General features: G+C 38.2%; 1 protein-coding gene across 4 annotated transcripts in view; it reads left to right on the forward strand.

Moving 5' to 3' along the window:
• Positions 1 to 26354, forward strand: part of FAM91A1 (family with sequence similarity 91 member A1) — an 86174-nt gene that overhangs the window by 32108 nt on the left and 27712 nt on the right. Inside the window, exons 1-8 of one of the 4 annotated variants that reach the window (XM_081266481.1) lie at positions 13697 to 14662; positions 19568 to 19652; positions 20776 to 20927; positions 21531 to 21588; positions 22302 to 22369; positions 22903 to 23016; positions 24273 to 24363; positions 24759 to 24821. In XM_081266481.1, coding sequence (XP_081122607.1) covers positions 14591 to 14662; positions 19568 to 19652; positions 20776 to 20927; positions 21531 to 21588; positions 22302 to 22369; positions 22903 to 23016; positions 24273 to 24363; positions 24759 to 24821 — 703 coding nt within the window. In that variant the 5' untranslated portion in view covers positions 13697 to 14590. Of the gene's footprint in view, positions 1 to 13696; positions 14663 to 19565; positions 19653 to 20775; positions 20928 to 21530; positions 21589 to 22301; positions 22370 to 22902; positions 23017 to 24272; positions 24371 to 24758; positions 24822 to 26354 lie in introns of those variants that run through there. The other 3 variants (XM_081266483.1, XM_081266482.1, XM_081266484.1) reach the window with 3 other exon arrangements.

The following is a 26354-nucleotide window of genomic DNA, read 5'->3' on the forward strand; positions in this document are numbered from 1 at the left end:
TCGAGGGGTCAGCACTGGGAGTGGTGAGTGCCCTTGAGATGATGGGAGGTGGTCTGGAGGGTGAAGCTTAGGGGAGAGGAAAGTTGAGGAGACTCGAGACTGCAAAGTTAATCTACGTGAGACACCTTGACTTGGATGGCGGCCAAGGGGCAACCGTCAAGAGAAGCCAAGGGAAATCAAGGTGTCTCCCCCAGATTTGGGCTCAGCCACCCGAGTGGAAGGTGGTGCCATTTATGGAGGGGAGGAAGGCTTGTTGCAGGGGAAGAGATTGTGGAGCAGGGGCATGAAGATGTGGGCTTTGATCATGTTAAGTTTGGGAATTTTTAGACATCGGGGGAGATGTCCAAGTGACAGCTGGGTAGGGACGATGCCTGTTGCAAGTACATTTGGGAGTCATTGGCATTTCCATGAGTCAGAAGTCAGGTTAATATTACTGCTGGAAAGTGTGGAGCAAGCAGAGAGGAGAGGAGGGAAGCAGAAGGGAGGGGAGGCAAGAAGAGAGAAGGTAGGGGAGGAAGCAGGGAAGAGAGCCCTGCAGTAAGACTCAGGTGAGCCGGAGAAGCTGATGGAGAGAGGAGGTGGGGGTAGAGAAGGCAGTGTCTGGAGGGCGAGATCAGAGCCCTTCAAGAGGGAAAGAGGGAGCTACGTTGGATATTCCCAGGAGTCATATAAAGAGAGTAAAGCGTCCAAAATACATTTAATTTTTAAAAACCAACCTCACAGGTTTTCAGGAGCATATGTTTCATGTGAACAGAAACATCTTTTCTCAGATAATTAACTTATTTGATGTAATAGAAAATCAATTTATTTTGATTTGTGCAAAGAGGTTTGGAGAGAATCAGCATCGGTCTGATGGGATGAGCAAGAGCAGGTAGCTGCTCATGAGGTCACTGGGGACCTTGGGCCTGGCTGGCTGCCTTGTCACATGGTGCTGCTTTTCTGTAACTAGCTGCGCTGCTGTGAGTCAGCTCCTCCTTCTTTGCGGCTTCCATGTTCATAATCCTAAAGTGAGGAGGTAGATCAGATGGCTTGCAAATCCTCATCTATCTCAAGAATATTTGATTTCACGACCCCAATTCGGAGCATCAATCTAGCCCTTATTAAAATGCACCCATGTCAATAAAAATCTCTTTGTTTTTGGTTCCAAAATTTGCCTAACGTGAGCATTGCCTGCTGGGATGGGCAAAGGAATATTTTTACTGCCAACTTTTCATTTCATAATTTTAAGAAAGCAGTTCCAATTGCAAGATGTCAGACTTCCATCGTTTTTATGGCAGCTTAAAGCCTGTTCTATGTTAGAAATTAAAATCTTACTTTACTAGGGGATTCTGTGACTAAGTTATCTATGATAAGAGTTCCTTGTCTTTTGAAATTTACCATATTCTGGCTTTGTGTTACTGGCTGAGTCTGAGCTCTGAATTTCTAAAGAAAGCCCATGTTGAAGGCTATTTGTAGTGAGGCCAGTTGCTGTCCCCAGGACCACACCAATTATGGGCTCTACGCAGGAGCCTGACCAGGTTTTCATTATCTACACCTGGGAAAAGGTAAAGCCCAAGCAATACAGCTCCATAAAAGTATTTTTACAGCCTGCTAGCTCTCATGAGTACTCCCAAGTGATTTTTAAATGAAGGATGTAGAAATTTGTAATATTAATCATGTAGAGTGATAGTGGATTAATGATTACTAGAATAGGAACTAATACATTACCTGCTGACTAATGTTCCCATGGAAAATGTAGCTGCCAGGGTTACACATCATTTGTTAACAGAGACCTAAGTCTTCCCAACCTTTCCTAATAGTCCAGTCTACTTTTAGAGACAGATTTCTTCAAGTAACAAATGGAATCCATCATTACTGGGCATTTAATTAATCTAGATACAGTGACTTCTTTTGGTTCCCAGAATTAATTTTTAACACCCCCCTTTTTGGTACCAAAGATTGAACTTAGGCAGGGGTGCTTAATCACTGAGCCACATCCCCAGCTCTTTTTCATTTTTTATTTTGAGACAGAGTCTCAGTATGTTGCTTTGAGTCTTGCTGAGTTGCTGAGGCTGGTTTTGAACTTGGGATCTTTTTGCCTCACCTCCAGAGACACTGGGATGATAGGCATGCACCATCACATCTGGCAGGAACATTCTTGCTTGGTTGAAAACATACACAAAACCCTTCTTGTAGAAAATTCAATGGCATTGTGTAGGCATGTGAACATTTGTCAATATCAACAATATCAAAACCCTAGATGACAATTATAGATATTACATACACAGCTAGATTTTTAATTTGGTGAAATTTTGTTTAGAGCAACCACCTAGGGTAAGGTTTTCTTCTGATACCGAAAGAGGATCCAGGTACTTGAGAAGCCATAGGGAAATTGGAACAGAGACCAAGGCCAGAAGCAATGGACTTTGGGTTGCAAAGGTTCGTTAAAGGTGTGGCATTGATTTGAAAGATAGGCTTGATATTTCAAAGTTATTATAACCCAACTTTGCGTTTCATTCCATTAAGCATTTGTTGAACGACAAAGCAAATTCACCCCCAACTAAGTGCTGGGGTTTAAAAATTATATAAATGCTAAAGATGGAAGTGATGCAGATGTTGCTGGCATCACTGCTTGAATAATTATCATTGAAAGCATCATCTCATACCATGTGGCAGCCCTGCTGCTAGGCCTGTGGGCACCTCGATACTCATTCTGGTAAAAGGCAGTTGCTATTCCATGGCTCAAATTTTGACCAATGGAAGGCTGAAGACAGGAAGGAGCCAACAGATAGAGCCAACAGGAGGAGCCCCACTCTTCCTTCCTCCCAGGGACCATCTTGGGGGTCAGTGGTTTCACACACCCTCTTGAGAGGGGCTGCACAGCACTGAGCAGCTACTTTAGCAGAGAGGTCGTGGCCTCCCTGGTAACACACCATCTTGTATTTGCCTCTTGCCTTTCCTGCCTCATGTTGCTTCCCCCCACCGTCTGCCCAGGCTTTGTTCCCCTTGACAATGTGCTAACATCTAGGGGTACCCATCTGTCTCCCAGAGGATTGAGGCTGCCAGCTGCTCTTTAAATACTTGGAATATTATTCCTCGGTGCTGAGGTGGTACCCAACCTAAGGGGGAGTGTGTTGAGGGCTGGGGAAGGGAGATGAAATCAGGAATGGCTTCCAGAAGGAGGTGACCCTTCTAGAAGGAAAAGTATGCTAGCCAGGCAAAGGGGGGCTGATGACAGATGAAAGCCAAAAAACAGGGCTGCCAAGTCGTGCTGCATTCAGAGAGCAAACTTCCATTTGGAAAGCCGGAGGAGATGGGAGTTTTGAGGTCTTCCTAACACTACCACTGGGGTGGACAGAAGGCTGCTTCATCTTCTCTCAAATGAACCTTCCAGTGAGAAGGAGGTGAGTAAAGAGGGGGTTTAACAGTATCCTGGAATTGGTTCATATGTGGCCTGAGGACTGACTGGCTCACAGGCATGTGCCCGTAAGTATTGGCCCGCTCAGTGGATTTTTTGTTTATTTTTTTTGTTTTTCCATCAGTTTTATATGAATCAGAACTCTAGTTTCCCTTGTGCAGTCAGATTTGGATTTTATTTCCATCTGGAAACAGACGAGTGGGGCTGAGCAGCAGCTGCCCACTGCACAAAGCAGAGGGGCTCAAGTGTGTGCAGACCCCGCCACTCCGTCATCTCGCACCTATCACCCTTTGGCTTTACCTTGTCCCTCTGGCATTTCGGTTTGTCATTCTGGGAATTATCCTGAGGTTATCCTGAGCTGTAAGAAAACTGTCTACACATGTTACCACATTTAGTTTACTTGGCCAATAAAGCAATCTACAAATATTTTTGAAGAGCCACCTTATTCCCCCCCCCCCCAAACCAACATCAGTAAAGTTTGTCTAGAATCTAGAAATACACCATGCTATGGTTGGGAAGCCCTAGCCTGGCTCCTAAACTTGACTTTGCCACAGCTGTGCAGTGCAGAACACAACTTCTGCAGGTCTCGGTTTCCTCATCTGAAACTGAAAAGGTATCACTCAGGGCTTTATTTGCACACAATGAGAACTGAGAACCGACACCAGTGAGCCTAAGGATTTGTTTTAAAGGTACTGTCAAACAATATTGGATAATTCACAGACGTTCTGAAAAGGTTGTTGAACTAGGTTGGAAAACAAGATCACCAAAAAAATCATGCAGCAAAATCGAATCAGTGAAAAACCATTACTCCCCTTGGACATCTCTGCAGCCCCAGGAGCTCACTGTTGTGACCTCAAGATTCACACTGTCTGCTTCTTTTGGTCACCAGCTCCTGATTCGGTTTTTTTCTTGGTTTTCCATCAATTTTATATAAAAATCAGAACTCTCTTGGGCAGGGACCAGAGCAGAAACCTAAATTCTGAGACCAAATGTAAAAGTCAGATTTGGTGGTTCTCAGTGACAATGGGGAACTTCCAAGGGGTGGGACTGGGAGGAGTAGGGTGGTCAGAGACGGTTTCTCTTCGGGTGCCAGCCCATCTGATGAGTGAAGCCTAGACAGAAAGGAAAGTGGGAAAGAGGACATTTGCATTTACAGGTTTCTTTTCTTTTCTTTTTAAATTTGGGTTTGTTTTATTTAAGTTTAATGTTGATTCCATGCTGTGTTTCAGTAAGAACAATACAGATTCTGTATCTGTGGCTCCAGTCAGATATCCAGTAGTACAAAATAGCTTCAAGTTACACATACTGAACAAAAGAGGTTGAGCAAGCAAAGGAGAGTAGGGGAGGCAGGGGAAAAGAGAAGAATTGAACACTCATGCAGGCTTCTCATACCACCTTCAATGCTTCAGAGGGAGGGTAAAAGTAGGCAAGAATGAGCGGCCATGGATTGTTGAACTGTTACCAGCACCACGCTTTTCAGCAACATTTCAGCACAATTTGGAACACTTTTTACAGCAAAACCATAGCAAAAAACCTCCCCGCAAATGACCTTTAACCACCTCAAGCTAACATCCAATTAAGTTTAAACATTGGTATAAAATTCAAACAATTAGAAAAAGGAAAAAAAATGATACCATATATGCCTCTCAAGTGTGATCAATCTCTCAGGTGCATCACCTAGAAGTCTAATGGCTTTCAAATATAATTTCCATTTCTAATGGTGATCTTCTGGCACAGAGATGGTACAGTAATGCTGAAAAAGCCTCTATGCAGTCCTGTTAGTGTCTTAAAGAACCTAAAAGCTGGGACCAGTAAATCCACAGAAATTCACTCTTGCCTTTAAGAACTTTTGGAAATGGTTAAAAAAAAACCAAAAAAACAAACAAATAACAACAACAACAACAAACATTGAGGGGGTGGGCAGGGACCAGGGCAGAAACCTAAATTCTGAGACCAAATATAAAAGTCAGATTTGGTGGTTCTCAGTGACAATGGGGAACTTCCAAGGGGTGGGACAGGGAGGAGTGGGGTGGTCAGAGACGGTTTCTCTTGTTAGCTTTTATGTCTCACTGATTTCATCTTCACATCCTGCAGCTCTTCTTTGTTCTGCTCTTCACCATGGCCTTTACACCAATCCTAATAAACAGAGTGCAACAATTTAAAGAAGGATCTTAAGTAAGTGGCAGTGAGATTTTGGAAATTGGTCTTGATAATGTAAATCTCTGAGTTTATTTTTGTGCTAAGTAATATTATTGATAAAAATAAACTTATCCTTTTTGTTGCTGGAGGCCAGACTCTTTGGTAAGCACTTTGGACGAGTCTGTTTACTTAAACATGGCATAGCCCTCAGGAAAGAGATAGGAACTATTATCAATTTACAGATTAGGACCCTGAGGCACAAAGTGGTTAAATGCCCAGGGGTTAGGGTAAATAGCCAAATGAAGACTTGAAGTCAGGCCACTACCCTGTTCTGAGAGCTACAGGATGAGCCGGGAAGTGGATGACTCTGCAGTTATGGCACCTGCTACCTTCATGACTGATTTGGGATTAAGCATCAGATATGGGGGTGAATGCTTTAGGATACTTATTGTCATGCCAAGTAGTCATGCTGTGTAGTTCAGAGCAGGGTTCTTCCTCCACACTGTTGGCATTTGGAGCTGTCCCGTGTATTGTAGGATGGCATCTCTGGCCTCCACCTACTAGATGCCAGTAGCATCTTCTCTGGTGGTAACAACTGAAAGTGTCTCCAGACATTGCCAAACGTCCCCTGGTCACACACCACTGCCCATGTGTAGAGCAACTGGTATAGAGAGTTACAAAGTAGCTCAGTGAGAGGCCCATTAATAATTGCCAATGTGATGAAATGATGTGACTCATCAGCTCTGGCTTGTTTCTGTGGGTATTTTCTCGAAATATGGAGTCATTGATTGTTAATAGCGGGTGTGCCTTGCTTCTCATATCAGCAATAAATACACAGTACCATCTGGTACCAGCTACAGGATTTGAATTCAATATGTGGTAAATCTTTAACTTTGTGGCTTACTTATAAACTGAACAACCAGCCCCTTATTTTCTAGAATTCAGTGGCCACACTAGGAACAAGAATATTTGGCATTTTAGCTCAGCAGGAAATTATAATCATTTTGAATTTCTGTAAGTATTTAAGCCAGTCCACATTTCTTTCTTGACTTGGTGTTTGATCATAATGGGAATTTTTCTTTGTTCTATGTAAAACTAGAACAGATTATAAACTAGGTTCTTTCTCTACATTTAAATATATTTTGAGGACTTCACAGACAAAAATTAATAACTATGACTATGATATATTAATACACCATAAAACACTGAAGAACATAAATTGGACAAGTTCTCTTTCAGGAGGGGCTTCTGGTCCTTAAATCACTGACCTCAGAGTCTAGCAGGAGTATCATTCTAATTTAGTGCACCCTTGTCTGCTGTGACATCTCCCTAATAATTCTGTAGCAGCCAAAATATCCTTCACTTACTTAGGATATATCACAATATTCAAACTTAGTAGAAAATTCTTTTCTTCTCATTGTTTCCAGAATCTTCACTGAGATGATCTATTTCCTCTATAGCATCTTATACCCATCTCTGCATTCTACTTTACATTCCATTGAACTATCTCAACCCTACCAGTCTGTAAATCACTGAAAAGTAGGATCATGCTTATTCAACAGTGTGTTCCCAAATACTTAGCACGGTGCCTTGCACATAGCAACCCTTAGTCTATGTTTTCCTTAAATCAGATCTTCCCAGATTGATTTCAGATTTCTAGACTCAAGAATTCAGTCGTTTACTAACACTCTTTTTGCTGCTGGGCCCTGAGGATCAACTTTGGTGGTGGGATCTTAGTATGGAATGTTTCCCTTCTCTTCCACTATTTACAAAGTGAGATATTTTCCTCTGCAATTTTCATTAGCACACTTAGGAATTAATCGTGATCACTCCATCTTCCTGGTGGAGTCCAGGAAGCAATCTTGATCCCTACGCTGTAGGTAGGCTGGGTCAGGATTATGTGCCTTTCACACACAAAGAAAATCCAGCTGCTTGATTTCCAGGTGCTTGAATTCCACAGAATTTTTTAGCCTTCAAAAGCTTCGCAGTTTCACATCAGATATGGGCTCTTTGGGTTTTCATCCTGAGTGGTCTGGAAAACGTGCCCTGACAACCTGCCTCATCCCGGCTCCTGACAAGCCCTGCTGTTAGCTCCTGAGGATCCTAGTGTGGACACTGATGCTGTCTCAGCAGGCAGATAGTGAGGGACTGTTACTGCGGTTCAGTTTCACTCCCTATCTCCTGTGTGTCGAAAATAGGTCTTAGTTCAGATTAAAGCTGGTGGCTGTTTGGGGGCTTGAATATACTCATATGTGAATATTCACACACACACAAAAATCCAGCTGCTTGATTTCCTTAGGTAGGCCTAAGCCTTGTGTGCGTGCAGGTGCACGTGCGCCTTCTTAAGCCTCCCAAGTAAAAGACTCTGCATTTGGCCGTTTTCTGTTTAGAGGCAGTCATCTGGGGGCAGTGGCTTCTCCTGGGAAATGTTCCCTCCTGAAGGTTTCATCCTCCCCTGTTTCACATCAAGATCTGCGAATGGGAGCTACAAGGACTCCAAAAACTCTTTCTTCACATAGCCTGGCTTTCAAAACTTGCTTGCTAGGACTTGAAAATCCAATTGTCTTGCTAGGACTTGAAAATCCAATTTTCTATTCAATCTTGACTTTCTTCTTGCCTTTCTTTGTAATACTTCTTATTTTTTTCAAAGGTAAATAGATGTCTTTGGTTTCTTGATTTTTTCACCTGGCTTTTGCTTCCTGGGCCCTACCTTTTCTAGGCACATGATTCAATTAGCTATATATGGATGAAAGTATGCATATACGGTATGTACATGAAGGAAAGGAAAATGAAGAAAAAATTACTATATAATTTCTTAAAAGATGAGGTCATTAATTAAATCTAAAAGGAACAGAATTCCACGTTTCTGTACAGGAAGGAACACATGCTTCCATGGACGTGAGTCGCCCAAGTAGCCAATTGACATTTTCCTGGAATTGGTTATGGTTATAGCCAAGAAAGTAACCTATCTCTCACTTATATCTTGTTTATAGAGGTCACAAAACCATCCTACTATACTTGAACCTAATCCATGATCATAGTTAATACTAGTAGACAAACTTGTATTTCTTGTTAGACACTTGAGAAATTACGTGTTGCTAAAGGTGTTATGTTTGAATGACATAATGTAGAAGGAAACAAAAAACAATTTCATTTCAGCCAAGTTCCAAGCCACTGTAACAATATATCTAAATAAGCTAAAAGTATCTGAGGTGGACCAATGCCATAAGAATTACATAAGCTTAGATAATTTCCACATTGGCCCAATAGTGTGTAATTCTTTGTATCATGACTGTCTTGATTGTAAACAAGAGATGGAGAAATTAATTTCCTTGGTCTATATGCATTTTTCAGAGCTGCCGTTTATTTCTTGTACTAAAGGGCCTAAGTTGGGGAAGTTATTCAGCATCTGCAAGAGAATCATTATATTTTGTCAGAAATTATTCACTTATAGAGATAGAATTAGACACTAGAAATTATCTTTGTTCAAACTCCTAATTTTTCAAATGCATCTCAACACATGTTTATTGAGTCCCTGAGGCTCCAAGATGCCTGATAAGTCAACCTTCACTGCACGTTAGAATTACCTGGAGATATTTCATAAATATGCAGACCTGGGTTCCAACACCAGGAACTTTGATAGAGCTGATCTGCTATGAGACTTGGACATGGTGATTTAATGCTGTTTCTTTTTTTTTTTTTTAAAACAAACAGTGGCACTGGAAATTTTTATTCTGTTTTATCCCTTGAAGATTACCTATGTATTTAAATTAATTTCATGAAGAAATGAAAAGAAAAAATGAGAGGAACTCTCCAGGGGACTCTTCACTTTCATGGACTTTTTTTCCGTTCATTCTTTTGCCTCTGTTTTTTCTACTGGTCCAACCTCTTGAAAAATAAAACTGAATTCCAACATGGACCATCCTCATTCAGTCACAATGTGATTTTACTCCTCCTCATGGATACTGTGAAAATATTTTCAATTAAGGATAAAGAAAACTTTGTAGCTACACAACTTAAGCAGTGGCCTGGACCTATCAAGAGGCACAAATGATGACCTTGAGATTGTACAAACCGCAGCTGGACCACTGCCCAGAACGCCTAAGTGAAACAATTTCAAAGAAGAAGCAACAGTGTTTGGTCCACTAGCTGCTGAGATAAATGAGAGAAAGAATTTCAAGGACTGTAAGGCCTGAGAAAATGGTTTGGATGAAAGTCAACAGTTAGAAACGGAATAACTTAAAGGTTTTAAATATAGAAATGTTGTGTGAGATCAGCCCCTGGTGGTCACCTTGACTACTACAGTTGCCAGAGTTTGGAGGGGAGGTGGCTTGATAGTGGAGTGTTCATGACACATCAGACTCACTAATGTTCCAAATGTAAGCTGACTCCAGATGGCAGACATACACCATTCTCTCTATGCAGGTCATATGATATTAATCTTTTCCTTCAGTTGCTTTCCTCCTTTGAAGAAAAAAAATCCCAGAAACTTCTTAAAAGGAAAATAATCCCACGTTATCTTGCCTTTTCCCTCACTCTATCCTCACCTTGGGATTCTTCAGAACCCCTCCCACAGTGTCAGGATGCAAAGCTTTCCAGGTAGAGAAGCAGGGATGAACACTGCAGAAATGGATGTTCTGCTTGCAAAGATCTGAAGGGATTCAACGGGAGGCAAGTGGAAGGATTTGCAAGTGTGAATTTATGAAGTGTGAGAGGCAGGGCAGGATGGACGGGGCTTTTCTGTCTAGCTCACATTTCCTTCATATTCAGCATAGACAAGGGTATAGACATGTTTATCCACTTCAAAATAAACGTGTGACAATGTTCACAATGCACCTCCGAAGCAGGGAGGCAGCAGGGAGGAGTGGGGACTCTGGCCTGTGGGAAGGTCTGTGTCCTGACTCGGTGAGGCAGGCTCTCCCCAGCTCCACTGACTAGTGTGGGAAAGGAGGGCCAAGAGGGCAGGACTTTCCAGAGTTTACAGAGAATCCCCATATCTGGATTTTAATGAGAATTTTGCTCTTTATATCTCGTTTGTTCATCCATTCTGTTCACTGAACGTCTATTATGTGCTGACCTAAACTTGAGAACAAAACAAACAAAAACACCTGCTTTATTGGAGCCTTTAATCTAATGGGGGGTTAATTAAAATGACTAGATCACTTATTAAATATTTTAGATGGCAATATGTGCCATCTCCATTTTATGGAGAAAAACAATGCAGGGAAGGGGGAGGCAGAAGGTTGTAGATGTACTACAACTTTGAATGAGGTGGACAGGGAAGGTTTAACTAACAAGGTGACATTTGTGAGCTCACATAACACATGACTCGTTCATTTATTACATTCAAATACTGAGCACTTACGATGTGTGATACATGATTCAAGGTAGTGGAAATAGACCGATGAATGAGACAGACAAATCCTTCCCTCCAGGGAAAGACCAATGACAAACAAGAAACCAAAGAGGATGTCAGATAGTATTCCTTGCAATGACGGGCATAAACCAAAGTAGTGTTGCAGAGGGTGAGTGGCTATCTGAATGAGGTAGTGGGAGAAGAGAAGGCTCAGTGATAAGGAGCCTGTCAAGCAAGGGTCTGGGGAAAGGCATCAAGGTGAAGGAGTAGCAAGGGCAAGAACTCTGAGGTGGGACCAAGCTAGGCCAAGATGTCAAGCAACCATGGAGATGACCTGGTTCATGGGAACAGAGCAGAGCACTTCTGGTATGGAAACCCATGACCAAGTCAGGCCCAGCAAAATTGTGAAGTAGAAAATGTTTATAGTGACTTTCTCCTCTTTTGTTCTAGAAACCATTTTCTGATCTCATTTAATCCCTTAGTTCTTTATCTTTCATACTTAACTGTTGAAAAAAGGTGTGATAACTCACCTAGACCCCAAGATACAAAGGCTAAAAAGGGATTATTCCTTCTCAGTGTATTTACATTTAAATTACAAAATGAATTTAAGTATAAAATTTGATGGATCAGTTGTTTGAGTACTGGAGTATTTTATAGTTGGGGGAGTATATAATTTCCTACCGCTTCCATAACAAATTACCACAAACGTAGTGACTTAAGTCAATACAAATTTATTACCTTCTAGTTCAGGAGATCAGAAGTACAAACTGGGTTGTGCCAAGAATCCATTTCCTTTTTCTGCTTCTAGAAGAGAAACTCCTTGGCTTGTAGTCTCCCATCACTCTAACCTCTGCTTCTACCATCCTATCCTGTTCTCTGACTCTGACCCTCCTGCCTCCTCTTATGAGGACCCTGTGGTTAGGTTGAGCCCATAATCCCAGATAATCTTCCCATTTTAAGATCCTCAATTTAATTTTAGTTGCAAAGCCTCTTTTGCCATGAAGGTAACATTCACAGGTTGTAGGGATTAGATGTGGAGCCATTATTCTTTCTACCATAGCACATGACATTCTGGGGTCTGTGAGTAAGGTCTTCAGACCCTACTAGTTTCAAGTTGCTTCTGCTCTTACTAAAGGGTATATTACTCAAGCCAGTTGGGTAATTTCTCTTAAGCCAATCTGATAAAGCCAGATAAGAAGACATCTCATTGCACTTGTGTATTTGAACACATTGCTGGCCTACACAGCTCCTGGGATGGGGTTTCTAACACTCTGAAGTTTCTGACCTCTCTAGAGTTTGAAAGACAAAGATATAGTGAAGCAGAAATAGCAGACACCTGAATCAGGGACCTAAAAGGATGAACATTATTATTTACCAAAAAGGTTTAATGATGTAATGACTGAGTATATGAAGCCCAGTGAACAGTTGTTTTTGGTTTTCTGATGTTTGGGGAGCAGTCCTGGTTCTGAACTTCCAACTGAAAAGGACATTTAGCCTTGTGGGATAATTTATGAACTATATAAACTTCTGTATTTCCAAATTCTCAAAGACTGGCCACTTTGTGGGAAAAGGAGGTAGCTCAGTACTTTAATAAAAATGCAGCACTCTGCGTTTTCGTAAACCAAACTCTGATACCAGTTACTGCTCTGAAGGAATTGTTATTTGTGTTATTCCTGTTCACATAACTTTGACCCATTACCATTTCCTCTTTCAAATTTCTGATTTTTTCAGCTACTTAGTTAGAATCTTTTCTATTCCCCAAGGCCAAATTTTCAAAGGTCTGTGCCTTCTCGATTTAGCAGGCATAAGTTTAACTCTACTATCACCTGATTACTTTTCTGTTGTAATATGTCCACATTATATTTAATATTTGTTAAGCAAAAAAGATAAGTTTAAGATAAGTTTAACAGGCACACTCTTGCTTAATTGCTAAGATAATGGTTTTCAGAGATTTAAAAACTAATTTGTCTTAATATTCATTGTTACTTAAATTAGATCCAAGACTTTGGAAGGATATGGGCTCTTCCACACTTAGAATTGTATAAAAGTTATTTTCTGGCAGATTTGTGTTGTTGGCTTTACATGAACATTATCTAAACTGGACTAGAAGGCAGTATAATGAGAGGTGGACTTGGGAAATCAAAGGATGGCTTTAGAGTAAGACAGCTCTGTCACTCCTGCCTGAGTGGTTTTGTGAGCAAGCTATATAGCCCTGCCAAGCCTCACTTTACTCTTGTATTAAATTGGGATAGCAATCAGGATAGTAATTTTCACACCGTTGTGAGGAATGGAAATCTCCTGCAAGTTAAGGGCTTAACACTTAGAAGCAAGGCAAACAATATTTGTTGAACTTATGTCTCATGGTTGGCATTCAGTTAACTTTAGCTATGCTGATGCAGGTCTGTAAACATAGGAGTCAAAGTTTCTATGTATCGTTGGCTAAAATGAGACCAATATACCTATGCAAAAGTAGTGTGTACCATGTTTTTTTTTTTTATTAATCAGATATTATGGAGTCTATGTATCTGATTCTCCAACTGTTTAGGTTTGAGTTAGGCATTTTATGTAACAAGTTCTGAGTTTATATATGTTAGTGTATAATAAAACATTTAAAACCATTGTTTAAAACTGAAAATAGTTGCAAAAATACAGAACTTGTCTCTAGTTGCTGCAAGTAACCAAAGTCATGAGATCGCTTGGGCATTGTAACAAATTCTAGAAGACACTATTCCCAAAGACTGTCTTACTGGAGATAAAGAGAGATGTGCTGGATTTCTGCCTTTAAAAAGAGGCATTGGAGGCATTTTTTTTGAGCAGAAGACACCCAGAAGCTGCATGCCAAAGGTTGGCAATGGTCGTTGTCTTATCGATTCTCTTGGGTAGCCAGACTTGTCAGTACCAGTTTAAAATGTCTGCTCCCTGAATCTCTAAATTCAAAGAATTTAAATTTTGAAGCTCAACATTATTCTTCCACAAGATACAGCTTTGATGTATCATGGCTTCTCCCTCAGTCAGGGGAAAGTATTGATTTAAATATTCTCTGCTTCTGAGCTTGGACTCTGTTCACCTGGCCCTTCTTGGGGTGCAGGTGGTGGAGAGTCCCCATGGTGCTCACTACTCTTCCACTATTTGAAGCCAGCTATGGTCCTTTCCCAGGGTGCTTTTTCTTAGACAACTGACCCCAGTGCCTGTAATCATCTGATTTTTGGGCCACCCCCATTTCGGGGAAAGTGAGTCATCCAACAATGGCAACGCAGGCCCAAGCGACCATCATAATTCATCCAGGGACTGAAAGGCCAACACCAAGCCTGCAGACAGGAGGCGACCTCCAGAGCATCTCCCGTTATCACCTCGTTGCCCCGCCCACCAGAGTTTAGGGGGCGGAACGGGCCAATCTGGAACTCCGCCCCTCCAGCCTTGCGTCACTGGCGGAAGTGACGCAATCCCAGAGCCATTTCCGGCGGGCAGAAACTAGGAAGAAACTTGGAGCCGCCAAGGCGCTCCAGCTCCCAATCGCCGCCGCCGCTGCTGTGCCCTGTGGCCCGGGCCGCGCTGAGCTGTCGGGAGGCCTGACCATGGGGCAGCGCGGGCCCACCGCAGTGTGAGGCGCGGAGCCTCCCGCGGGCTCCCCTGATAGGCCGGGGACCGGCAGGCGGGAGGCGTCGTTCGGCCGCGGTCGCGGCTCCGGCCCGGGCATCATGAACATAGACGTGGAGTTCCACATCCGGCACAACTACCCCTGGAGCAAGTTGCCCGCCAACGTGAGACAGGTACGGCGGGGACCTGGGGCCGTCCCCGACCGGCTCGGCTCCGCCCCACTGTCACCTGCTCGTCCCTCCCCCGGAGCCCGCGCTGGCTTCTCTCGGCTGACTCCTGCCCTTTCCCCTGCCAGATTCTCTGGAAAACCGACTCTTGGCTCAGGAGGGGGCCATCGCTAAATGGGACAAATGGTGTTCAAAGAACTCGCCTTGTGCCTTTGCGCTGAGCCACCAGGCGCCAGGGATACCCACATTTAAAACACGGTCCTTGACCTCCACAACTTGAGGAAGATGCAGAAGGGACAGACAGAAATGAATACGATACAGGGGATAGCAGCTCAAACGTGCCTCCATCGTAGTGTAGATCGGGAGTAAGCAATATAGTCCATGGAGCATTGCGAGGATGTGTAGAGGAGGCATTCAAATTGGGCCTCGAGAGGACCAAGAACAGTAAAAGAAGAAGGAATAGAATTTTTTCTAGATAGACGGAACATCATTTTCAAAGGCTTGTCAGTGAAAAAACAAGTCCTGAGAGTAGGGAGCAACTGAATGTCACCACAATTTGGAGTTGTGTGTATATTAATATATTTGGAGGTGGAGTTTGGTAAGAGAGTGGCAGTAGTAGCAGATGAGGCTGAAAAAAAAAGTCAGGAACTGGTTTTGAAGGAAATTGCATGCATTGTTTTGTTGCACTTTATAGATTAGAGGTGATGTATCAATAAGAACAACATGCGATGTTTGAGAGGCAGTGCTCAAATTTTTGAGTGGCAGTTTTACTCAGTTGTTTAACAGGTACTTATTGAGTAACTACTAGGTGTCATGCCCTGCTCTTACACAGGTAGTTTGCACCAGCAAACAAGACAAAGACCTTGCTTTAATGGAGCTTATGTTTTAGCAAAGATTAAGTAAACAAATGAGTAAATACATAACACAGAAGTTGGTGTTAAATCTTATGAAGGTTGTGATAATGTGCTACCTACCTATAAGGTACTGTTTTTCTGGTTACTGTTTCTCTGATCTTCAGTTCCTCCCATTATACTTGGTTGACAGTGACATTTTTGTTTTCTGTGGATGCTGGGCAAAAGTATTTTTGGAAGGCTTGGAATGCTGGTGGTGATAGTGAATAAATTATTGTAGTTTACTTGCCTCCCTTCCTCTTTGGATCTAGGAAATGAGTAATTTCCTAAATCTAGGGTCTGGTGATTCATCATTTGACCAATGATGAATCTTTTTACTTTAAGACACCCAAACCTAAGAAAGTGGAAAGAGAACTTTCAGGGACTTACAAGGACAGTGGTTGACCTTTGTGGCATTCATTATCTACAAGTAGAAAAACAAAGCTCTAATTCTGAAGGAATACATTTCTCTTGTTAAATTTGTTTGAGGGCTTTAGTGGACAGTTTTGTTCTTTAGAGTTCTGTGGCATATCTGAGGATGAGTACAAGAACCAATAGTCCTTGTTTTTCTTTTCTTTATTTCCATCTTTTCTCTGTTTCTGTTTTTATCAAAATAAGTATAACATTATTAAAGATACATGATTAGATTTTGACTAGCATGAATAATTGATTTTAATTAGTATTGGCAGAAGGTTTTTGAAACCTTACTTATGTTTATTAAAAAACAATCACAGGACAGTGTTAAAATTAGGCCCAAATCTGAAATTACACTGTGGTCTGTCCTTGTCCCTCCCCCCCATGAAATCACTTAAAACATGTAAGCTGTTTTAGCTTAGTATAAGTTTGGCCATTTGTAGATGTTGCAAAATCCATCTGTACAAGTTTGCTTCCTTAGACTTTCTCTATTCTTATCGCTGTTTCATAGGTCAAACTCTGTCTGTATCAGCTATATGGTCTCCTGACCACAGACTTCTCATCCATTCTTCATTCTGCACTGAGGGTGGGGCTTCTAAAGTGCAAACCCAGTTCTATCACCAAATATCTCCTTTATATTATAGTTTCTTTTTGAATCTCACTCAGATACTCCTCCTGGAAGGTTTTTCTGATCTTAATCTGGGGTAGTTGCTCCTTGGATATGTTTTCATTGTATTTTATTTCTCATCCATCTAGGTGCTCACACCAATATGGTGTATTTTGTGGTTACATTACTTGTTATGCTTTTTTTTTTTTTTTAACCATGAGTACCTCTACAGAGTTAACTTTTAGTAAACATTTGTTCAGTTGAATGATGCCATCAGTCTGAGATTTTTTTTTTCCTGGGGAGGTAAAGCTCAGTCATTTTAAAAGCAGGAAATATTCTTTGTAAGGGAAGAATATATTTTGGCATTAAACAAATGGAATATTCTGATGATTTCCAGTAAGTTTTGATGAGTTTAATTTGGAAATGAGTCACATTTCATAGTTCTGAAAGTTGGGGGGAGGAAATTTCATATTTTTAAAAACGTATTTCAAGCCATTTTTTTCATGTGGATGGAGTGAAACTTTCTTTTTTAAAGTATGATAAAGGTCACACTGGAGTTTAAAAAAATGCCTTAAAAAGTTGTGATTAGGACCATTTGTTTCAGGATTTTTCTGTAGTTTATCAATTGCTTGTATTTATTGTTCAAAACAATTCATAGTCCTTTTATTTTAAGAGATACCTTATGATGAGGTTCTGTGTAATCCACAAAGGGTCAATTGAAGTGTGCATTTTTACGGGAGAGAAGTATGCATCGGGATGGTATACATTGAGATTGAGGTTTGTAGGAATAACAGCTTTAGAAGGTCTTCATGCTTTTAGAATAATCTGTACAATGAATGCTTTATAGCTAGTACCTTATTCCTATGTCCCTCTTCCTCTGTTATAGCTCCTTTTATATGCAGACTGACTTCATTTGTCAGGCCCTATCAGTATTTCTATAAGACCAGCATTGTTTCAGAGTAAAATGAGTTTTTAAAAAACTATCTGTGGTGGCAACAATGTTTTAAAATGTTAATGGTGGGAGATTTGGGGTAGAAATGGAGGAGAGCCAAAGAATCTCTGTACAAAGATATTTTATTGTACATTTTTTTTGTCTAGAAAGGAATTAAGTTAACTTTTATTGTGGTTTTTGGGTATTTGTGTACACATTTGTATATTGATTGATTGGGGCCATCAATGCTTAATGTCTAGTGCAAAACTTAACATGTTAATAGATTTTATATTTTGTTATGAGACTTATAAATAATGGGTCCATATATTTTGTGTGAGTGGTTTGATTTATACTTTTAATTGTGGACTTACTAGGAATAGAGTTTGAAAGGGATGAAATGGTTGTTAAATTAAAAGACTTATTTTGAAACAGAAGAACAAAGATTGGAACTTATTAAAGTTTTAGCAAAATTCATGCTTGTGTGAGTATGCATGTGTATGTTTTGTGTTTCTTGAGAAAGAGACTTTTATTTGGTGGTAGAGCTACAGGAAACCTTTAAAAGTTCCACAGAAAGCTTAACATTTTGAATCCCCTAAATATCTTCATTACTGACTCTGACTTTGTGCTACATAGAGGATGGTGGAATAGTTTCTCCATAATGAATTCTACTCCTAATCTTACAAATCTTTTAATGTTACAAGCAGATGAAAATAGTATAAGCACATATATTCTGGCAGTAGTATGAGTTCTGTTTAACTTGTGGTAATCTAACCTAGATGCAGAAAGAAAGATACTTAATTTTCTCACATTATGTACCACCAGTGTGTTCAGTTATGGGTCAGTTTATTTAGATGTGAGTTTCATCTGTCTTGTTATGAAGAGTGCCTTAAGCAAAAGATTTATGGAGGTTTGCTTTGCTTTCAGAAACCTATGGTAAGAAATATGATGAACTGAATCCTCTGATCTGTCATTAAAGATGTCTAGTTTCACTTTATAGTGTGTCGGGAAGACCATACCTAGTAATTAGAAGGGAGAGAGCCCATGTATATTAAGTTAAGTTTAGGGACACACAGTAAATATAATGTTGACTGTAGTCAAGCAAACTTGTTCTTTCCTTTCATGAAGACTCCCATCTTTGAACTGAAAATACTGAAATGCATAGCTAGAAAGTATTTTACTTATTAAATACAGTTGACCCTCTGTAACTATGGGATATTCATCTGCAGATTAAACCAGCTGCTGATCAAAAATACTGAAAAAAATTATGTCTGTACTGAACTTGTACAAACTTTTTCCCCTTACTTTTATTCCCTAGGTGATATAGTATAAGAACTATTTACATAGCATTTATGTTGTATTATGTATTATAATCTAGAGATGATTTAAAGCATACAGAAGGTTATGTGTAGGTTGTATGCAAATACTGTACCATTTTGGGTAAGAGACTTGAGCATCCCTATTATCCTCAGGATAGTGGAAGCAATGCCTCCAAGATTCCAAGGATGGCTGGATGCCAGAATTCTAAAACAGTTTTCTAATGAAGCCACAAGGAAATGGCATTTTAAAGAAGCATTCTTAAGTACATTTGAAACACATATTATCTAGAAATTTTAATCTTTAATAATCTTAGTTCTCTGTTATAAGTGACTACGAGTCAGGAATCTGTCTATCCATAGTTGCTGTTCTTCAATTTGAAAAAATGTAGGTGCAAGACACCATCTATCCATTCATTTAACACACACAAATTGGGAGTGTTCAAGAAGGAAATCGCTATATGTAGAACTTTGTTAAGTGAAGTTATGCTCACACTGCTCTTTGATATTCAATATTTTGGGCAATTTTAGTAAATAATTTTAGAAAGGCAGACTAAAAAGAAACATTGAACTTTTGCTTTAATACCGAAGTGGGAAAGTTAATATAGCAAAACTTAAGAAAGTATTTCTTATTTAGTTCTGGAAATTAGAGAAGCCGGGATAAAGTTAGGAGTCATAGTTTTGACATTTTCTGGGAGAAAAAAGTAGTAGTATTCATTTTGCAAGCTGTTTAATATTTATCTGAAATTTCTTTAGAGTCTTGGAAATTCACAGAGAGAATATGAAAAGCAGGTTGTCCTGTACAGTATCCGCAATCAACTACGATACAGAAATAACTTAGGTGAGTAGAGATGTTTTTATATTGGGGTTGAAATGATGGTTGCTGATTTATTGTTTTCATAAATTCACCCTATTTTTCAATATATATTTCATGGTATTGAAATTATTCCATGTACAAACCTTTAAGGAACGCTGTACTGATCCATTCAAAATGAAACAATTTGTATTAGCAAGTACAATTTTCTTTCCAATTCTGATGAAAATTATTTTTTAGAGTATTGTTTATAGGTTCATTTTTCCTGTAGAATATTAATCCTAATTCAGTGTTCTCTTTTTGCCTGGGGTGAGAAAAGGAAAAGTTTAGTTTTTAATAATTTTTAACTTTGATTTTTTTTTTTGCTGCTATAAATTTTCTAAATAATAAGACTTTAATGAAAAACTTACTATAATAATTGGAAAACTTTTAAACATAGTTGGTTTCATCATTTTTTAAACTCCAAATTTTAAAATATTTGCTTTTTATTTGTTAGATTGATTTGGTAATTAATTTGGTATATTAACTCTTATATTTAATTTTTATTTTTGTAGTGCTGGAAATTGACCCCTGGGCCTTGCACATGCTAGGCAAGTGCTCTACCACTGAAATATACCTCTAGTCCTGAGATACTTTTTCTATATAAACCTTTTCCAAATGATTTTTAAAAATATACTTGAGTTCATTGAAAGCTAACATGCAATTTGTCTATTTTAAAAAGCAATATCTAAGCTGGGTACAGTGAGTGGTGTGTGCCTATAATCCTAGCTACTTTGTGAGGCTGAGGAAGGTGGATTTCAAGTTTGATCTTATCCTGGTCAACATAGTGAGACTCTGTTTCATGTGAAGGAACAAAAGTAACACAGTAAGGGATTTGAGACTCTGGCCTTTGTTTCCTACCTTTTTGTGTTTTCCAATTTAAGATTTATTTCTCTACTTAAATGTACCATTATACATTTTACTTTTATGCTCAGGTCTATTTCTTGGGGTATAATTGTTCTTTTTTTCCAACTTAGAATATTTTATTATTTTTTTTAACTTACATACTTTAAAAAATTGATATTGGTTTGTAAAGTATTTCTTACTACATTTATAGTGATTATGTAACTAAAAGACATCTGAAAAAAAACTGGAAAATTTCCTTCTACAGTTAAACATGTCAAGAAAGATGAACGCAAATACTATGAGGAGCTGCTAAAGTACAGTCGAGATCACCTCATGCTGTATCCTTACCACTTATCAGATATTATGGTGAAGGGTCTGCGGATAACACCATTTTCCTACTATACTGGGATTATGGAGGTAAGTTTATAGTGTGAGTGAACCGGTAAGAATGGGGTGGGACTGCATATCAGGGATGCTTTGCAGCTGATGGCCAGCTCTTCAGTTCAGCCCACAGCTACACAAAGAGATAGGGGATGGAAGAAGCTACATTCTGAGTTAAATTCTGCAGCTAATTGGAACTCACAGGAGCAAAAGCTTCCTAAGTGACTAGAATCTCTTTTGGTAGTATGTATTTAAATGCATGTTGGTAGAGCTGTGACCTTTTCTTAGGATAGACTCTAGGATCAGGATGAAGTATGGAGATATTAGAACCCTGAGCTCTAATGAGGCATTCTTGTATAGTTTCCATAGGGCAGAGGGTACAGGGCAAATGTCTGGGATTCATAGATTCATTTAGAGTGTTGTGAGAAACCCAGACTTGAAAGTCTGTTCTTCTGTTACTAGGAGGGGACCATAGAGTAAGCCCTACAGTGTGGCATGCTTGCTTTAGGTGACTAAACTAAGATCTCACCACTTCCTGTAATAACTGGTGTTGTTTGTCAATATTAATGTATATTTATACACATGATTTCATGTAAGGCAGTTTTGCATTTCAAATTTTAAATTTCTTCTTTTTAAAAGGACATTATGAACAGTGAGAAAAGTTATGATTCATTGCCCAATTTTACTGCTGCTGACTGTAAGTATTTAATTGTACCCAGGGAGGTATGTTGAGATTTTGTCTTTGTGCATGCATGGTATTGTCTGTCAGTATTTCGATGTGATTTAGTCTGAGACGTGAAAAATGAGAACAGCTAGAACATTGTTAATGGAAATTTCATTGTATAATACACATCAAGTGTAAGATTTAATCTAAATGTCTAAAAGAGGAACATTTTGGAGTGGTAGAATCAGGAAAGTAGAACTAATCATATTTTTAGAGAATGAATTTTTGTTTTGGTATTTGGACTCTATTTACCAAATGAAGGAAGAAAATGTTTGTACAATATTTTTACAACACGATATGTACGGTTTCTACCAACATAATTTGTTGGTGTTTTATTATGGTTATTTTAATGAAGTATGTATTTGAAATGTGACATAGGTCTGTTGTATAAGAAGCTTTGCTGAGAAGTACATTTGTACTTCTTAAAATTGGGAGCAGTTCTGCTTTTTAAAAATGTTCTCTTTCAACATTGTTCAAGTTTTAGCTTGAGTTCCTCTCTCCCACAGTTTTTTAGTTTAGTTTTCTTTTATACTTTAGAATTTTTTTTTAATTTGATACTGATGAACTGTGTCAGTAATTAAAAGATGAATATAAGCTAAGGGTTTTTACTAAAGTCACTTGAGAGTATGTGATATTTCAAGATATTAAATGTCTTTAAAGGAAAGTTTTTTTTTTTTTTTTTAAAGGTCTGAGGCTTCTTGGCATAGGAAGGAACCAGTATATTGATCTTATGAATCAGTGTAGATCATCAAAAGTAAGTCATTTCCCTTTCTTTTTCCTTGTTTGGCATCTTTATCGCAGTCTTTTTTTTTTTTTTTTTAAATGGTAGAAGTAGTGAATTATAATTTCTTTGAGCAAATACCATATAAAAATAATTCCTGAGTATTCTCTAGGTTACGGTTTAAGTGATTATTAAATTTAAAATCAGCATAAAACATTTAGTTTTTTAAATTAATTTTGCTCTGCTTTCCCATCCTGGACTTGGAGCTCAATTAATGGGTGTATAAGTACATATTTTCAAGTACACTTTTCACCTCTTGGTCTTCATTTCTGGATTTTGATTCAGGTTTAGTGATTTAATGATTTAAGGTAATTTACTTGAAACAATTTAAGAATGACTTTCTCCATTCAAGTTTATTTAGAATAGTAAGATTTTAAAACATGAGAATTTAAAAGATATTTATTTTTCCTGGTAGAAGCAAACTTACATGATTGGATAAAAGAAGAAAGTGGTCATTTTAGGTTGTCTGCTTGTCTGCAAATTCTCAAGTGTTTGTATTATTGCAGAAATTCTTCAGAAGGAAAACGGCTCGTGATCTTCTGCCCATAAAGCCAGTAGAAATCACCATAGAGGCGTGGTGGGTGGTACAGTCTGGATACATCACAGAAGATGACATCAAGGTAGAGATCTTTAAAATTAAAACCAGAATTTTTTAAACTTACTTTTACAACTTTTAATTGCTGTTATATAATATTTTAAAAAATAACAATATTTGGTTTCTTATAGAAAATTAAACTCATTCAAAATCTGAAATAATCTTAGTAGGCTAGGCTATTGGTAGTTTCCAAGATGCTTTTTAACAGTGAGGGAGACTTGACATAGTTCAGGTACAGTATCTGGGCATGTTCATTAGGCAGTAAGTGATATATGATACCATAGCTACCAATAGCAATGATATGGCTGCCGTTGCTTTTGAAAACTTGTTGTGTACTTGTGTGACATGTACTCTTGTTATATTTGCTGCTTATATTGTTTCGTGTAGTTCTTATAGCAACCCCAAGGGAAAGTATTGTTTGTATCCCATTTCACAGATGAGGAAAGTGAGCACAGAGCAATTAATTAATGACTCAAATTATGATAGTAGAGGTCAAGGATTTTTACCTAGACGGTTTGCTATGGAACCTGTGTGCTAATCATTTTGTTGAATTACTATACTGAAAAGATAGGTGCTTCAGTATTATGATAGTGTCAAGATCAGGAAAATGGTATTCCTGTTGGTCTAACCACATTTAATATAAGTTTTATATATTTTGGAGGGGGTGTTGATTTAGAGGAATGTGTGGGGGAGGAGTATTGAGGGGACCTCGAGACCAGGTCATATCTATGTGTAGTTGAATGTAAGTGAGTAGATGGCCTTTTTTGGGAGTGGTCTGTATTTAATTTTTTCTGGAAGGTATATTAAAGCCAATAAATACAAGGTTTAGAAATTTGGCTTCAGAATAAGTACTTTCTAATGGAGTTGTCAAACTGCGTCATAAGCTAATGAACCTTCTTGTCTCTGATAATGAATATGTGAATATCTGGAATTTGAATCAATTTCTGTTTTGAGAGATTCAGAATCAGCAAATGGATCTGATTCCAGTTCAAAGAAGAGGAGAAGATATTGGTATTTATTAGCAAGACTTATTACTAACCAACAAATATGATATTTATATAGTGACTTCATTCTCTAAATTCTATTGGTATTATAGATTTTGGCAACTTAAGTAATTTATTTCTGTAGATCTTTGAATTCTAGAGTGATAAATGAAGAGTGTATATAGTTCATTCAACTAATGACATGGAATTATTGATTTCAATAATGAGTAGATTTCAGGAGACTAAAGAATTAGTTAATTTGGACAGAACTTAATTGGAAATATTTTGCTTTTCTTAGATATGCACTTTGCCTGAGAAATGCGCTATTGATAAGATCATCGATTCAGGCCCTCAACTCTCTGGATCACTAGATTACAATATAGTACATAGTAAGTGGTTAGTAGAAATGGTCTTTTGTCAATATAAAAGCTTGTTTTAAACCATTGAAAACTAATAGCAATTACTTACCAGTTAGGCACAAATACTACTATTTCCTAAGGGATGTTAATATTTGAAGTGTGACTCTAGTCTGTTGTTTTCCACTTAGTGATATACACTAGAAATTTATACAAATGAATAGTAAGAAAAATTTTAATAGTTATGAATATATATAGGAAACCAAGATTTTAAAACTTTAATGTAATTCTTTTTCTCTTCTGTTTTACTTTTTTCATCTTCACATAGCATTACTTTAAGAATTTTTATTGAAATTAGGAGTCTTTTTTAAAATTAACTGTTATTAATTTAATAAATGAGATAAAACAAGATGCTTTTGCTTCTGTAGGTTTATATAACAAAGGATTTATTTATCTGGATGTACCGATATCTGATGACAGTTGTATAGCAGGTAAGTCTGGGCTAACATTCTCACTGGTTTTTGAATAGCTACTAGGTGTGGGGCACTACATATCATCCCAATAAATTAGACAAAGATCATTCTAGAATCTTAGGTGTTAAGATTTTTCAAGGAAAAACATTTATTATTATATTGTAATCATTATAATAGTTTACTTAAACTTTTTATTTTCATTTTTATGTTATATTTATCCTGTATTAACCTTGAAGCAGAGTTCTCAGAATCTCAGATCAGATCAGTGTTTTTATAAATTTCATTGTCACCTTTTAGTCTTGTTCAGTGCATAGCATTTCTTACACATATTCAGCAGTATCATAGAACTGTATATTTTCCTCGTAACACATCTTATTTTTATATGTTATTGTAGTCTTTTTTGTTTTTATTTCCTTCACCCTCCCTCCATCTGTTTAAGTGAGACCAATATTAAGAGGCTGTGTTTTTATTTCCTTCTATATCTAATGAGTATATCAATTTATTAAACCCTTTCCCTGTTGCTGGTTATTGAGGTCATTTTTAGTTTTTTGCCCCTACAATAGTGCTAATAAGGTTATTAGTATCCTTTTTCTGTAGTTTAAATTTCTTGCCACTTTGTAGAAGCACTTATAATATTTAGCACTTGTGTGTTACAAGTATGTTTTCTAGTGTGTTTTAACTATTGTTTTTGTTTATGGTATTTTAAAATTCATACTAAGATATCTAATATTTATGTAATCATATATAAAATGTCAAATTCCAGTATTCCATACTGTTAACAAATAAGTGGTGACAGGGATTATTTGGTGATGTGAAGGAAATATTCCCCCATGTCAGTGTTGAATCTTGACAGGTTATCTTGCTGTAGTGTATTTTGACCTTTATTTGGGCTAACATGTATTTCCAATTCTTTAGTAATGCATTTTTAATCATATGCATACATGAGTTCTATTTTAAACTTGGAAAGACAGCTAAAAAGTTAAATGAAATACTAATTTGGGTTTCTATAGTTGATGGTGTAAAGAATAGAATACTAGTTTAAAAATTTAAAAACCTTTTAATAAAGAAATGATTTCTGGAAGACAAGTAATAGTGGTTTCCTGTTGCAGTTGGAATATATGAAAACATTATTCTAGTTCCTGTTCTTATCTGATAAACTGACACTGACTAATTTGAGATCCACCTAAAAAGATTAGTCCTTGTTTCATTTTGACTGACAGTTTGAACACTGACTCACATTATCTCTAAGTTCTTTTGAAAGAAGCATTCACAGAAGGGCCAAAAGGATGGCTGCTCCATTACAGTGATGTATTCTGCCACATTTAGTACTTGATAGTTTTTGGTGATACAGACAAATCCATAAAATTATAACTGCTTAATTCACCTTACTTTTCACCATGTTGCCTCTCTAGCTGGGCCCTAAGTTGGAATAAACCTGTGAGAGAAAAGCAGGTTGGCAACATGGAAACCACGAAGTTCAACACAAAAGACACCTGAAGATGATTTCAGAGGAGGCATTTCAGAAATGTTTCAATAAAAGTACAAACAGTA

Source organism: Spermophilus citellus, assembly GCF_964194105.1.
Source record: "Spermophilus citellus genome assembly, chromosome: 14".
Taxonomy (NCBI): Eukaryota; Metazoa; Chordata; class Mammalia; order Rodentia; family Sciuridae; genus Spermophilus; species Spermophilus citellus.